At 38.6% G+C, this 16278-nt stretch overlaps 3 protein-coding genes across 3 annotated transcripts; 2 read left to right on the top strand and 1 right to left on the bottom strand.

The window, feature by feature from the left end:
- Nucleotides 1–290: 290 nt before the first annotated feature.
- si:ch73-15b2.5 (rho guanine nucleotide exchange factor 19) lies at nucleotides 291–6233 on the top strand. Its single transcript, XM_017480167.3, has 13 exons — nucleotides 291–801; nucleotides 1012–1109; nucleotides 1228–1401; nucleotides 2474–2544; nucleotides 2626–2882; nucleotides 2968–3128; nucleotides 3226–3378; nucleotides 3478–3607; nucleotides 3770–3844; nucleotides 4091–4183; nucleotides 4263–4417; nucleotides 5533–5697; nucleotides 5831–6233. The coding sequence occupies exons 1-13, from the start codon at nucleotides 799–801 to the stop codon at nucleotides 5907–5909; spliced, it is 1614 nt and encodes a 537-aa protein (XP_017335656.1). The 5' UTR covers nucleotides 291–798; the 3' UTR covers nucleotides 5910–6233.
- On the bottom strand, nucleotides 5901–11785 carry tomm6 (translocase of outer mitochondrial membrane 6 homolog (yeast)). Its single transcript, XM_017480168.3, has 4 exons — nucleotides 11637–11785; nucleotides 11424–11539; nucleotides 10658–10781; nucleotides 5901–6231 (listed from the first exon to the last, which is right to left on the bottom strand). Exons 1-3 carry the CDS (start codon nucleotides 11637–11639, stop codon nucleotides 10685–10687), a joined length of 216 nt encoding a protein of 71 aa, XP_017335657.1. The 5' UTR covers nucleotides 11640–11785; the 3' UTR covers nucleotides 5901–6231; nucleotides 10658–10684.
- cf125 (uncharacterized protein c6orf125) lies at nucleotides 11780–16014 on the top strand. The gene is given in 4 exon segments (NM_001200342.1): nucleotides 11780–11926; nucleotides 13772–13846; nucleotides 14306–14375; nucleotides 15720–16014. Coding segments are annotated over 4 exon segments (390 nt in total). The 5' UTR covers nucleotides 11780–11788; the 3' UTR covers nucleotides 15827–16014.
- Nucleotides 16015–16278: the final 264 nt, after the last annotated feature.

Genomic DNA, 16278 nt, shown 5'->3' with positions numbered 1-16278 from the left:
GACATTCTAAAATGCTTAACGTGGCTTAATGTCCTACAACAATGACCAGGAAAAACCATTATTCTTTCACATTTCTTGTCATAAACACCACTGTAATCTAAATGGAAGGACAACAGAAACCATCACAGAAATTCTAATGGTTTCCACTACAAACACAATTACAAACCCTCAGCTAACCAATAAAACCATCACCGTTACTGATCCTTAATGCTATCCACTAGACAAAACATTCCATCAATAGAAAGAAAATATTACGAGTACAGATCTACAGGGACCATTACAAATTCCATTAAAACCATTACAATTCCCATGACAAATTCTAGGGGGGGGGGTTTCTATTGTTATTTTTACGTTAAGCATTTTCTCCGGTGTAGAGAGACGTTACAGAAACCGCTTAATGTATTAAGAAGACGTTAAAAGACCAAATTCAGTATACACCTTATTAATAAACCCTACTATATAAAGGGAAGCAGATGAACCCAGAGTGTGAACAGTTTTTCCTCTTTATAACAGGTGTCTATGGGAGGAAAACGCTTTTATCTGTCCACTTGGATTATAATATTATATTATAATAGTGTTTATGTCCCGAGAAATGTGTGAGAGAAAAAGGTTTTCCCTGCTCGTTGTTTTAGTGCGCTTGTAGTTAACAGGCTGGATTATATGAGATTATGTGATGTCAATCAATAAACCACACCCGAGGAGTCAAATCTACAACAGACGAGTGAGACCTCACCGTCAGGGAGCAGGGAAGAGAGGTCAGGGGTCCAACTTCAAGATTTTAATTCGGTGTGAAACAAAATGGTAGGTTTTATGAAGTCACCTACAGCAAACCAGAGTTGCGTGTGTGTGTGTGGAGAGAGAGAAAAAGAGTTCGCCAAAGACTGCACACACAAACTAGCCAGAACGCCATGTGACTGCAAACTGCTGAATAAAACCTTGACCTAATGTTAACTATAAATGAACTTCTATCGCGTTAGATAAACCCGGTGTAACGTTGTGTCTCTTCCCTAGGCCTACAGCGAGGCTTTAGTTTGTGACTCCTCACGGTCTCGGATGGATGAACTGCGTCAAACCCAGGAGGTTTCCCAAGCGCCAGAAACTGTTTTCAGGTAGATTGTTTAAACCCTGTTTTTAATTATCCTTGCCTACAGCATTGTTCACGAGTATTACATTATGAACGTGTGTGGCTAGTTGGAGTCCATAAAGCTTTTGTTTTCCTCCATGTAGCGCCTCAGGTGGGATTGCTGAAGCTCTGAGATCAGTCGCCAGAGCAGACCTGTGGAGTCTTCAACGGGTTTTTCTCCAGACTGCATCACTCCTTAATGTAGATGATCAAAAACCCATTCTCACTCAGCCAGATTCTTCTCCTGTTCTGCTCTGTGGACGAGATGAGGACAAATGGTAAGAAGGTTAAAGAATGTAGAGTTGTGTAGGTCTGTAACCCAGGTTGTGCAGATGAGCTACAGCCTTGTGGTGTCCTTCCTGATAGAACTTTATCATTACTGTCACTTGATAACTTTTAAGCTAGCTCCTCATGGATGGTCGATGAACATGAAATGATTTCTGACTAGATCAAAGTGGAGGACATGCAGTCAGCATGCTTCCTGTTTGTTCTTCTCCTTAAGAACCCTCCGATTGGGGCTTGACGGTTAACTCTCTGGGTTACTGATCGGAAGGTCGGGGTTTCAAGCCCCAGCACTGCCAAGTTGCTACTGTTGGGCCCTTGAGCAAGGCCTTTAAACCTGTCTGCTCCAGGGGCCATTTATCATGGTTGACCCTGCGCTCTGACTCCAGCTTACTAAAATGCTGGGATATGTGAAGAAAAAAGATTTTCACTGTGCTTTAATGTAGCCTATATGTGACCAATAAAGACTCCTCATCATTATGTTATGGGTCAATTTGACCCATTTCCACTTTTGAAATGTTTGAAATACTGGGTGCTCTCTTCTCTTTGAATAGTTTTGACTCTCCTCATTGAGGGATCACTTATATGCAAATATCTCTTCTTAAGGCTTGTCTCGGGCAAGCCATGATAAAGGTTTATTGTTTTAAGCTATTCTTGTGTGTGTATTTAAACCGTAGAAGTCATTTTGACCCATAACATAACCACAACCCCCGCCCCACTATATTAGGACGGTTGAATAAAAAGATGTATGGTGGAGAACGAGCAGTAAAACAAACCAGTTACCTTCAGACTTGATTAAATTCATGTTTCCTTATCAAACATTAAGCAGGTTTTTAGTGAGGAACGTATTTGAGCCTAATGATTATGGATTACACATGTAAGTGGGCCGGAGCAATAAAATATCAATATGTTTTTAATGTATTGCTGAGGTGACAAAGTATAAAGGGTCAAGAAAATGTATAAATGTACAGGGTTTTTTTTAATCCTTCTGTCAACTGGGTCATTGAACGTTGTGTTTTTTTAAATTATTATTATGTATTTATTTATTTTATTTTATTTTATTTGAAGCTGCATGGCCAATACTCAGGACAAAATTCAAGCGGAAGCATTTGAAGTGAAGTTAAAATATATCAATAGTTGTAAGTACAAGTTTCTTTAAAAACATTATTGTGGAATACAGTACGTGTGTTACATTTGCTCTCGTTGCATTTGAATTGTAGCAGTGCCTCTGTATCAGGAGTACTGGCTGAAATGTATGAAGGCTGAGTTACAGAAGGCGCAGAATAAAAAACTGCCGGACAATTTGGAAGCGCGATGTCAATCTGTCGTGCTCTCTCCTGCTGCATCAAGCCCAACCTGTGTATCAAGCCCCCCAGGACTGCACGTGGCACCATACGCCCTGTGGCAACAGCTGCCAGAAGTAAAGAGCCAAAACCTGCTGCACACACTTACAGCCAGAGACATTCGCCATCAGGAGGTAGTTTTTTTTATTTTATTTTTTATTCCAGTCATCTATCTGCAGTTCTCACCAAATGTATAAAAGGTGCTTCTTTCTTACATAGGCCATGTTTGAACTGATTGTATCTGAGGCTTCATATCAGAAGAGTTTGCGTGTGGCAGTTGGAGTCTTTCAGTCCTCTGCTCAGCTGAAGCAAACTTTAACTCCTGTGCAGAACCATGTTTTATTTTCCAACTTGAAGGAAGTCTGCAAGGCTAGTGAGGGGTAAGCTCCACGCGTACATTAAACTATTTACCATAGCTGTGTTTTTCATAATGCCAGATGTGCCTCACGCTAATATGTATCTCTATTGTACCATTAGATTTCTTCAGGATCTGGAGACTCGACTGGAGGAGAATGTGGTGATGTCTAAGGTTGGAGACGTTGTACTGAATCACAAATCAACATTTCGTCGAGTCTACGTGCCCTACGTCACCAACATGATGTATCAGGAGACCCTTATTATGAAACTTTTGTTAGTCCTACTCTTTCTGTATTCACTGAATCCCTTTTCATATAAACCATTGTCAATACCTGCACTACTACGGGTTTGATGATTGCTGTCTGTTTTCAGACAAGAAAACAGGAAATTTGTGCTGGCCTTAAAGAAGCTTGAGAAGGACCCACTTTGCCAGAGACAGACACTCAAGTCCTTCTTGATCCTTCCTTTCCAAAGGATAACAAGATTAAGGCTTATTTTAGAGGTGGGCTTTTCCTAACACAGGAACGTAAGGAAGTTTAACACCTTTTTGAAAATCTCATAAACCCTTGTGTGCTATATCAGCTTGTTAGAAGAGCATGGTTTTGTTTTTGATGTACCCATCAACACAACTTGCTAGAAGTAATGTTCTTTGTCACTGGTTCAGAATATTCTTAAAAGGACAGACGAACACTCCACTGATGTTCCCAACTTAAAGGATGCAATTGAAGCAGTGCGTGAGGTATGCTTTCAATCTTCTATCAATGTGTTCTATTATGTGTTTACATCTATAATACCAAAAGTACAATACTTGATCAGAATTTGAGTCTGAATAATTAATTCCTGGACCAATCATTTACTTATCTTCAGTAAGTGTTCTCATGGTGAGAGTTGCAGTGGTCCCAGAGCCTATCCTGGAATCACGGAGTGTAAGGCAGGAACACACCCAGTCCATCACAGCTAATGAATTATATTCTGTGTCCTGTAGATAGTAGTGGCGTGTGACAACAATGTCCAGCAAATGAAACGCACAGAGGAACTGGTTAGCTTGGAAAAGCTTGTGGATTTTGCCAATGTCAAGGTCTGAATCTTGATTCAATGCATTTTTTCCTTCCCAGAAGATTTGTTCCACTTGTTTATATTTTTCTGTATACCATCAGTCAGTACCGTTAATCGTAAGTGGACGTTATCTGATTCGAGCGGGACCCTTGAAAAAGTTGACGGTCAAGAGTAATCAGACTTGTGGCTCCCTGGTCTCACGCACAGACATCTACCTGCATCTCTTCAATGACCTCTTGCTCCTCTCAGTCAAGAAGTACGACCTCTTTGTATTCTGCCATAAGTATGGAATGAAACACAAGACATGAGGTTATTAGAAAATAATCTATGTGGGGTGGTGTGATGCTGAAGGCTATCTCCACCCTGAAGTTGATTGTTTTCCTATGACAGCATGTGCTGTGGTGTTATTCATCTTTTTACAATTTTAGTTATACAATATAAAATACACACACACTTGTCAAGCACTTTATTAGGAACACTGTACAGTTCTTCATGAAATGGCTTCCACAAGATGTTGGAAACATTCCTTTGAGATTCTGGTTCATGTTGACATGATTGCATCACACAATTCATGCTGTGAATCTCCTGTTCTATGACATCCCAAAGCTGTGCAGTTTTGGTGAGCCTGTGCCCATTGCAGCCTCACCTTTCCGTTCTTAGCTGACAGGAGTGGAACCTGACATGGTCTTCTGCTGTTGTATCTCATCCACCTCAAGTTTCAGTATGTTGTGCATTCTGAGATGCTTTTTTGCTCACCACAATTCTGGCACCAATAGTCATACCACGGTCAAAATCATCGAGATTACATTCCCCTTCCCCCCCCCCCCCTCCCCCTCTCCTCTCCTCTCTCCCCCCCCCCCTCTCCTCTCCTCTCCTCTCCCCCCCCCCCCCCCCCCTCCTCTCCTCTCCTCCCCTCTCCTCCCCCCTCTCCCCTCTCCTCTCTGATGGTTGATGTGAAAATTACCCGAAGCTGCTGGCCCGTATCTGCATGAATTTATGCACTGCATTGCCTGGTTAGATAATTGCATTGAATGACTAGGTGTACAGGTGTTCCTAATAACGTGCTAGTGAGTATGGTCCGTGTGTGTATATAGAATAACATTGCAATGAGTCGATTACTATAAACCTGTGATTTGAATTGTAGCTGGCACAAATGTCAGTGCTACTTTTTTCTTTTTTTTAAGAATAGCATCAACACCTTTCAACTAGATTTGAGATTGAAACAGCACTGCAGTATAAAGTATTTAAATGCATGTTGGTGGGATGTTTATTACACTTTGTTTCTTGTTTTCCATTTTAAAACGACCTATTCTCAGCTGAAATGTTGTTCTGTCTTGACTGTTTGACATGGATGCCATACCATCACATCAGTGGAAACCGATTCAGTGTGCAAGATCATGCAGTGTTTCCTGCCCATGTTCGTGTAGAGGAATTAAAGACTAAGATGCCGGGTCTTCCACCTGATGCCTTTCTGCTCCGTCTCACCCAAAACCACTTACGAACTGCTACTGCTGTTATACTCACTGCACAGACACGGTAAATAATTTCTAGTACTGATCTCAGCTTAAACCATATGATCTAATAGCTTAGCCACACTGTTCGTTAATTGACCATAATAGTATGTTACAGATGAAATTTGATTAAACTCAAGCTCAATATTTGTCTGCAGGATGGAAAAAGAGACCTGGCTCCAACTTTTATCTTCAGAGAATGGCACCATGGATAATATAGAGATCAAGAATGTTTAAACATTTTTATTAAGTATTATGTAACTTTTTTTTTTTTCACCACTTGTACGATTAAACCTGCTAGAATGGCAGATCATATCGCTTGTGAACTTTTAACTTAAACAAGAAACATTTTTTTTTATACGAAATAAAGTTTGGCATTTGTAATAAAGTCATCTGTTCACTGTTTTTCTTTTTTTTTTTTTTTTTTTTTCTAATCTGTGTGTACTGGAGCTTTAACAATGCTTCATTGACTTTTCTTTTCACTGTCCAGTGGTCTTGTCCCATCATTGGGTCTGATAGAAAGCTCCATTCTTGTTCAGAAGAAATTGGTCCTCTCCTCCTGGGAACAGAAATAAATCGTGATCAGTCGTAGCCTTTTGAGCCATAATCTGGTGCAACAAAACCGTGCTCTCAGAGCAAGAACACTTTCTAGTGCACTGTCTCATGTATTATGTAGTGTTTTGAATCATCATATTAATGGTAGTGTTCAACATGGTTCAGGCTATGACTGCATGCACACTTATCAACAAATAGCTATATAATATATATTTATTTATTTAAAGATTTTGGAATTTCACCAGGGTAGGAAAAAAAAACTATTGCCACCTACACGCAAAAGAATTTTGTAATGTGGGTGGTGCATGGATTAATCCAACAGCTGCGAATGCACACCTTTCGAAGAGACCCGAATTGCACAGTGCACCCCAACACCAAGTAGACTGGCAGAACCCCATTAGTGTCATTAATATTTAGGCACACTTTTTTTTTTTTTTTATAGTAGAAGTTTTGGGACATGGCCTAAATGTTCACAACCCTGACAATATAATTAAATGCTGTTTTACTAAAGAAGCATTATGTACAGGTGTGTCTCAAAAAATTTGAATAGCGTGTAAAAGTTAACTTTTCCCCCATAATTTAATTAAAAAAGTGGAACTTTCATATTTTAGATTCATTTTTTAATCTTGATGATTATGGCTTACAGCTCATGGAAATCAAAAATCCAGCATCTCAAAATATTAGAATAAAGAATTTATAATACAGAAATGTCAACCTGAGGAGAGATCTAATCAGATAATTAACTCAAAACAGCTGCAAAGTTTTCCTGAGCTTTTAATCTGTCAGTCTGGTTCAGTACACAGAACCACAATCATGGGGAAGATGAATGTAAATTTTGCATTTCATTTGGAAATCAAGGTCCCAGAGTCTGGAGGAAGAATGGAGAGGCACAGAATCCAATTTGCTTGAAGTCCAGTGTGAAGTTTCCACGGTCAGTGATGATTTGGGGTGCCATGTCATCTGCTGGTGTTGGTCCACTGTGTTTTCTCAAGTCGAGAATCAATGCAGCGTCTACCAGGAGATTTTAGGGAACTTCATGCTTCCATCTGCTGACGATCTTTATGCAGATGCTGATTTCCTTTTCCAGCAGGACTTGGCACCTGCCCACAGTGCCACAACTACTAGTAACTGGTTTGCTGATCATGGTATTACTATGCTTGATTGGCCAGCCAACTCACATGACCTGAACCCCATAGAGAATCTGAGAGACTCCAGACCAAACAATACAGACTGAAGGCCACTATCAAAGCAACCTGGGCTTCTACAACACCTCAGCAGTGTCACAGGCTGATTGTCTCCATGCCATGCTGCACTGATGCAGTAATTCGTGCAAAAGGAGCTCTGACCATGTACTGAGTGCATAAATTAACATACTTTTCAGAAGGTCAACATTTCTGTATTATAAATTCTTTATTCTAATATTTTGAGATACTGGATTTTTGATTTCCATGACCTGTAAGCCATAATCAAGATTAAAACAAAAAAAGGCTTGAAATTTCACTTTATGTGTAATGAATCTAGAATATATGACAGTTCCACTTTTTGAAATAAATTACAGATTTTTTTTTTTTTTTACTTTTCCACGATATTCAATTTTTTTGAGATGTACCTGAACACATCTTATTGTGCACATAAACATGGTCATAGTAAGTGAGCATCAGGTGAAAAAGCAATATCTCTCGGTTCACCGTAATGTCACAGCGCATTAGTGTGTAATTTCACGCATAGCCGAGGGGTATTATCTGGTTGTTTACTACATGTGTATTTTATCTAATCTGTTGTATTTTGTTCTCCCACCCAACATAACAAAAGGCTGGAAGTTATTGTGAGTTCTCTAACTGAACAACTTCACAACTGGGTAACGATACAAATTCCACAAGGATAAATTGTCCATTGTTCACTAGCTTCCAACATCAGAAAACAAATAAACCTGTTTAGCAAGAAAAAGAAAAAAAAAAAAAAACCTTTCCTGAATTCTTTTTCGCTACCAGTGCTTGTATATTATGACTTCTTTTATGTCTGAACATGGGGAGGGATAATATGTGATGTATCTAAGTTAGTAATATTTCCTGAGCTGTGACGTCTCTGGCACAACGCTGACTGGGAATTACTCTCACAGGATCATCAGATTATAGGATATTGTTTATTCTCTAAATCAGTACTATTGTTTTTCTGTTTGGGGAAAAAAATAAAACCTACCTGCTCTAGATTTAAACTATGTACACCTTTAAATCTTTCACCAGACGGTGAAAGCTATTAGGGATGCCCCGAAATGAAAATTCTTGGCCGAAGCCGAATATAATGAAAAATTTGGCCGATAGCCGAAGGCCGGAACCGAACACGTTTTTTTCGTGTTTTTTCCATTTATTTTGCCATTTTTTCACCATTGCATAAATTAAATAGTCAAAATGTGCTTTTTACTATTTTGTCTTGCTTTTCAAAGAAAAAAAAATCAATTACAAAAACTACAATTTCAAAATATTTAACACTGAACATTTTTTTTTTCATTCCAGTAGGCATAGGCTACCAACAAGGCACAATACAACTTTAAATAAATTAGTAAAATAAAAATATTTTGATGTGGTCATCTTTGAGCCCCCCTTGAATAGCCTATGTTAGGCCTATAACTGACTGCTGAAAGAATGGAACACTCTGTAGCCTATAACAAAAATGTGCATTAAAAAGTGCACTGACAAGAGTGCAAAAAATGGTTCTATTCGGTTCTATACTGCTGATTATATTGGGGATATATATCGCTCGCGTCCCTGTACACCTTGCGGAGTATTATAGTGGATATAGTATAGTTAGATACGCTGTTACTGTTATGTTCCCGTTATGTTCCCTTAAATAAATACGTCTTTACTCTACTCCCTTACGTCTCGCGACGTGACAGAATACTCCGGAACAGAAACAAAACAAAACAAAACAAACGCACGTCCACAGTAAACAATGTTACAGTTGTCAACAACCGAAGAGCACGCCCTCGCTGAGCACTCATGCACGCGCGCCAGCTCTTCTCTCGGAGCGCGCTGCCGGAAGTGGAGGTCGTGACATTCGCGCGTCTCACTCTGGTTGTTAGGCTATTTGGCCGCGTCATCAAACACGTCATTGTCCGGTCAAATTTATTCGGTATTTTCACTTATTTCGGTTGCCGAACATTCGGTGCATCCCTAAACCTGCTTGTACAATAGTATAGTCTCTTGAGAAGGCTCTAAGTGGTGAAAACTGCTCAACGTATCAATGGTGTCCAGCTCCCAACAATTACAGAAATCTACAATAAACGCTGCCTGCAGAGGGTGAGAGGAATCATCAAGGACCCTTGTCATCGCGATTATGGACTGTTTACCCTCTTCCCATCAGGGAGGCACTACAACAGCCTGTACTGTTGCACCAGCAGGCTTAGGAACAGCCTCCATACTTCAGAGTTACACTACTGGAACCCCAAATACCTTGCAGTATTTGCATGAGGGTTATTTATTTCTATTCCACCTTCTGCATGACTGTTATAGTTTGCAACTGCTACTGCTGTCCATAATCTTACTTCTACTGTAAATACTTTATTTATATGGTCATTTATTGCTATTTGCATTTCTGGTCAGAGGTTAACTGCATTTCATTGTCTCTGTACTGCACACTGACTACGTTTACATGGACAGCAGTAATCTAATTATTGACCTTATTGTGAGTAAGACAATATTGTGATTAAGGTGTCTACATGAGTCGCTTTTAGAATACTCCTTTCATGTTCCCGTTTTACGTTATGGAACATAGATCGATTAACGGCACACGTCATTACGTCCCCACGCCACACCGTCCGACGTTCCCTCCGGAATTTCACGCATCAACATACAATTCATCTTCATTATGGTTCTGTATACAGTTTTGGGTTTAATTTTTAATTTACGAAAGATTCAAGTGCAGTTAATTATTTGTCATGCTATACGTGCAAATAGACGACTGCTTGAAGCCATGGACTGCATCTGAAACCGCATACTTACAGACTATATAGTATATAGAAACACATGTATTTCACCTACTATATGGTAGGTAAGTACGCAGTTTCGGACGCAGCCATGCTCTCTTGTTTGCCATCAAACGGTTGAGCACTGCCGTGTGTGTACATGTTTTGAAATGCGGTGAAAACTCCCACACAACGTTAATAGTGTGATTAAGGTGTGTACATGTCTGCAATGCACTTGCATTATGCGTCTAAAATAAGAATACTCCACATGTCTTAATTCGATTTGTGTTTACTTCGAGTATGACTTTAATCGGATTAAGATAATCAATAATTGCTGTTTACATGGTAGTTTCTTAATCAGTATCGTCTTGGGTTAATATTGGACTATTGTCAATGTAAATGTACTGAGTGACAAAGTTTAATCTCACTGTGCCATTTTATAAGCAGAATACGTTTGACTCAAACTTACCTGCAAAACCACATGATTTGACTGGGACTATGTGACTGGTTGAGGCGACATCAGGTCAAAGTCTGACAAATTCCTCGCTACCCAAACCCCTGCTGCAAACAAACCTAGATTCACAAGAAGATTCCTAAAGAAAAAGGAAAGGGGTATCGTGTTTATTATTATTATTACTACTACTACTACAACACTTTCACTCTCACTTGGTTTGGGTTGTTTTGACAATTGTAATTCTGTAACTAATATAGACTTCACTTAGGTTTACTAACCTTTTCACATCTGTTTCTCAGATAGTGTTATGGTTGTTACGGCTTAGTGTTATGTGTTATGTGTTATGGCTTTGATATGTTGAGCCTCTGCTGTCAGGTAATACACATTTCCATGTATTATACAGTGGACAATAAAACATGGATTTATAATCGGCGTCGTGGGGTTATTGGTCATTCTCATTTGGCTCCCAGTTAATGAATGATGTAATCAATCAATGATTTAATTAATTAATTTAAAAAATGTTAATAAGCAAGCTATATGACATTTGACCAGACTGAATGGTTTTTGGTAACATGCAGGATATACACAGCTAGCAACGAGCACTTCACCACTGAATACTGAACTAACACTGACAAGGTCATTCTCATACAGTGATCCAAACTGCTAGCTATATCACTAAATGAACTAGGGGACGATGGTGGAATATCTCATACATGCACACAAGGCCACAGATTTGTAATTAGGCCAGTTAGGTAGATAATTAACGATAACCTGGAGGTACCTTCTGAAATCATTTCTGTCGGTCGCAAATCGATATGCGGAGCTAATCCATCCCGCAACCCCAGGAGATCCTGCTTCGCTTTTCTTTCCAGCACCCGCCATTTTCCCTGGGGATTTCTGTTAAAATAAGACAAAAATGAAGTCAGGCAATTTCAAAAATGAAAGCATTCAGAAACATTACATCCATACTAAACCTGTAATAATTTCTACACACCATGAGGCAAGCTGAGAGCTGACGGAAACACGTCTGGGACAAAAACGTGCACTCGCTTCAGCGTTTCTGATAAACGCAAAAACGCGATTTGTTTTGTCCCAGCGCGGGACCCTGACTTTAAATATGGGTTCTCCTGTTCCCCTAGTCTGAAAATGGCCGCCACCAGGTACCGTCGCTTTCTCAAGTTATGTGAAGAATGGCCGAGAGACGAATCGAAAAAAGGTCGAGATTTGGGGACGTTTTTACGGCAAAAAGTGGCTAGTGCGTTCAGAGAGGGCGAGAACACTCAGGTAATGTAATGTAAACGGATAGCTAGCATTTCTAAACTAAAGGGAATTAACCGTTATTAATGTTGTATTCAAATCTGTCGATATCTGTTTGGTGCAGGGAAAACTCAATTGTTAATAAAAATCCACCTCTAAAATCAAGCTCTTTTTTTCCATTTCCAACTAAAGCAGAATGTGTTATGAGTTTACTTTTGTTGTGAATTTAGCACTAATGACGCTGTTATGCAACACCGTGGCTGACACCCGAGTGGTTGCAGTCCTTGTCCTTGAGTGTTTATGAGAAGTAATTAGTTTCAGTTATTGACATTTTTGTGCAGTTGTGGATGCTACCTGGAGTGTTTGACCGAGTAGTTGGGTGGTATTGGATGGAAGATTATTTTCAGATGTTTAATCTGATTCAGCCTCTGGATGTGCCGCTTAAGTCAGTACTGTATTGTTTTGGTGGTGGTGAACCTTCACCTTGATCTGAGGTCCTTAAGCTGGTTTTCCTCAAGAATATCCTTTCAATTGATTCTGACAGACCTCCCATGCCATGCTGCTTCAGGCATTATACTTTACTGTAATGATTAAATTGGCCAGGTTATGAGAAGTGCCTGGTTTCCTTCTGATGCGATGCTTGGCATTCAAGTGAAAGAGTTAAATCTTGGCTTCATCAGACGATGGAATATAGTTTCTCATGGGCTGAGAGTCCTTTAGGTGTGTTTGGGCAAACTCCAAGTGAGCTGTCATGTACCTTTTTACTCTGGGAACTCTACCCTAAAAGCCTGATTGGTGGAGTGCTGCAGAGATGGTTGTTTCTCTGCAGGTTCTCCCATCTTCATGATCTTGTTTTGCTTTTATGACCAGAACTAGAAAGAGTCCTGGTGGGTCTGAGCTTCATGACAGTGTCTCTGTGCACAAAGTGAGGTCGATGAAGACATAGTTTGCAAGTTTGGAGTAACTCAAGTGACCTGAGCACTAACCTGAACCTCAGTGAACACCTTTAGGATGGACTGGAACATAGAGTGAACTCCAGGCCTTTTCACTTGACATCAGTGCCTGACATCACAAGTGCTCTTGTGGTTGAATGAGCACAAATCCCCACAGCCACACTCCAAAATCCAGTGGAACACCTTCCCAGAGGTGTGGAGGTTATTATAAAAGCAAAGAGTCCATGTTAATGCCCATGGTTTTGGAAAGGGCATTTATGGGTGTGATGGTTAAGTGTCCACATATTTTTGACCATATAGTGTATGTCTGTTTAATCTTTTGAGACCTCAGTACTTATTAGTACCTTTCCCCAAATCAGAACCACAATACAGTCCTCCTTCAGCAGTCTTTCTCTTTTGACTCGTAACTTGTTTGTTATATAAACAGATGCATACCTTTCCAAATCATGTCAAGTCAGCTAAATTTGTACTACAGATTAACCTTCATTTAAGTTGTAAAATAACTTAAAGGATGGTGAGTGGAAGTGGGATACACCTGAGCTCAACTTTGTCATAGCAGAATGTACTTGTGAATACTTTTGTGAATGTAATATTTTAGCTTTTTTTTTTTTTCATTACAAAACTTAGTGAAAACTATGTTAATGGTTATTATTATCATTGTAGCAACTTAAAATGAACAGGGCTAAATACTCTATATTAATATACATTGTATATAAATATGCTGTGTAAACGATACGATTTACACAACCAAGTGATGTGTTAATAAATTTATGCCTCCATTGAGGAAAAAGTCATCAAACCACAGTTAACACACAAAGACGAACCAGCATGCCTATGGCAAGAAAGCTTCTAAACTGAAGTGATCTGAAACATTTTTGATGGAGGATGTACTGTAATGTACTGCATATTCTTCTTCTAGATCTCTGATCCAGAAAAATGTGATAAAATGTATGAAAGTCTGGTGCACATCAACAGTAACGTTTACAAAGAAAAGGTGAGTAAGCAGTGAGAAAATGCAGCATTCAGTGAACTTTTTTAAAAGCAGTGGCCTGCTTAATCAAGAGAGTCCAGAAGAACCTGCTGTGAAATCTGATTACACTGTTTAAGAGTTTGGCTGTTCTTTTTCCAAATGCTAACTTATCATGAATTATTCTGTTTGCTTCCGCAACTGGAATATTACTGTAGTTCTCCAAAAGACACATCATCTCCCCTAATAAACAACAGGGATATGAAGTTTTACTGTTTTAAAGCCCCAGAAATGTCCAGCATTGACCCAGTAAAAGAGCATTGACCGTCTCTCTTACTGAGAGATTTTTATTTGATCTTTTAACCCATTGTTTATTAATGATTATAGTTAACTATACGGACTGTATGATAACATATATTTTCATTGCTGAATTTCAGTAGTCATTTGATTAAATGTGTGTCGATGAATGAATATTTTTCTTTTCAGTTTCCACGAGCAAAAGACACAAGTTTTACTGGCGTGACAGTGGAAGAGTGTCGGATGTTATTAGAAACGGGTGAGATTTGTAAGAAATGACTAACGAGAGAAAACTTGAATGTTTATTTTAACATTACAGTTAATGTTTGAAGTGAAATCAATAGGGGGGATAATGAGTTCTTTTACAATGCCATTGTAATGAAACATTTGACCGTATAAATAATGGGGTGGTGCTTCAATGGGAAAAGCTTGTTAAGTTTCAAGGAAAATGTTAAGACTGTAATATTGATATGACTCGTATCTGGATACTTATATTACTGAGTAAAATAAAGGATTAGAGTATCATCATTCTGCTTCTGATGAATATCAGTCTAATAGTTCACCTTGTTTTTTGTGCTACATTTTTACCAACTGAATGGTTAAAGTCACTAATCTTCACCATGGAGCTTAGGTATTGATTTTGAAATTGACATAGTATATGATCAATCACAAAAACAATTCTGTGCTTAGTTCTATCTTACTGTTTTCTTCTTTTCTGACTTCCTGACATCACTGTTTTTCTTGTATTGATTATTATATTCCCATAATATTAAGCCATACAAACTTCACTCTTTTTATATATATATATATATATATATATATATATATATATATATATATATATATATATATATATATATATATATATATATATATTACACGCAATGCACAGTGTTTAAAGTGGACCTAAAATAGCATTTAAAACGGCACTTGTCCAGCAGAAATATGAGTGCTTAATGTACATTTAATGACTTATTTACTGTGCACTTTGATAGAAACACCTGCTTGTTCATACAATTATCAACCTATCATGTGGCAGCAGTACGTTGCATAAAATCCTGCAGGTACAGGTAAAGAGCTTCAGTTATGTTCACATCAAACTTCAAAATGACTCTGATCATGGCATGGTGGTTGGTCCCAGACAACTGGATTTAAATGGTTAAAAACATCCTGAGAGCAGCAGTTCTGCAGTTATAAACACCTTGTTGATGAGTGTGGTTAGAGGAGAAAGACCAAGCTGGCAGGAAGGTTATGGTAACTCAAATAACCACTCTTTACAACCGTGGTAAGCAGAAAGCATGATTTTTGTGTTTTGCACTTTTCAGTGTAAACAGACTGTTGAGCAGCAGATTCTGAAATACTTAAACCAGCCCATCTGGCATCAGTGCCAGGCTCTTGTTTTCTCTAGCTGAAAACTAATTAGTTGTTTCAAAGTTGTTGTTTTTTTAATGTGGCAGTTTTTATGAATCGGTTGCATATGGGTCTTTTAAAAAAAAAAAAAAACCCTGATGAACAGCGAACAACACATTTTTAAAACCTGTTGTAATGGAGTGTTTAATATAACCGACTCTTATTATTTGATTTTATTATTATTCGCTTTTAGGGAATATGCAGCAGATGGATGAGGAAAAGAAGGGATTGTGGAAAACTCTAATGCAGAGATTCTCCTCCAAGCCAGAAGATGCATCTGTGGAAAAGGCGGAAAAGTAGACATTTTGCATGCCAAGCTGCACCCTAACACACTTTCAGTTATGAAACTTATTAATGTCATTGTATTAATATTTGTATTTTACATTTTCATTCTTATCTGCTGTATGTGCATATGAATAACAATTCATTCATATTATTTAACAACTTATGTCCATAACTTGTAAACAATTAAAGATGCATTGTATTCAATAATGTTTGTGCCAGAATAACTTCCTGTAGCAACACTAAATATGCATAATTTTATGTACGAAAATAAATTAGGAACATATGTAAGATTATTCTTAAACTGAGGCTAAATTGTTCTAAATTTGAAGAAATGCTTTCAGGCTTGAATTTAAGGCAGCACAAGCAAACCCACTGACAGTTTGGCACATACCAGAAAACACAGTATGTTAATATGAGATAGTGGTCATTTCACCCTGTTTTGACACACACCCTTTCATAATGTGATA

Source organism: Ictalurus punctatus, chromosome 11 (genome assembly GCF_001660625.3).
Source record: "Ictalurus punctatus breed USDA103 chromosome 11, Coco_2.0, whole genome shotgun sequence".
In the NCBI taxonomy this organism is placed as follows: domain Eukaryota; kingdom Metazoa; phylum Chordata; class Actinopteri; order Siluriformes; family Ictaluridae; genus Ictalurus; species Ictalurus punctatus.
This window is presented reverse-complemented; position numbering and strand designations above follow the sequence as displayed.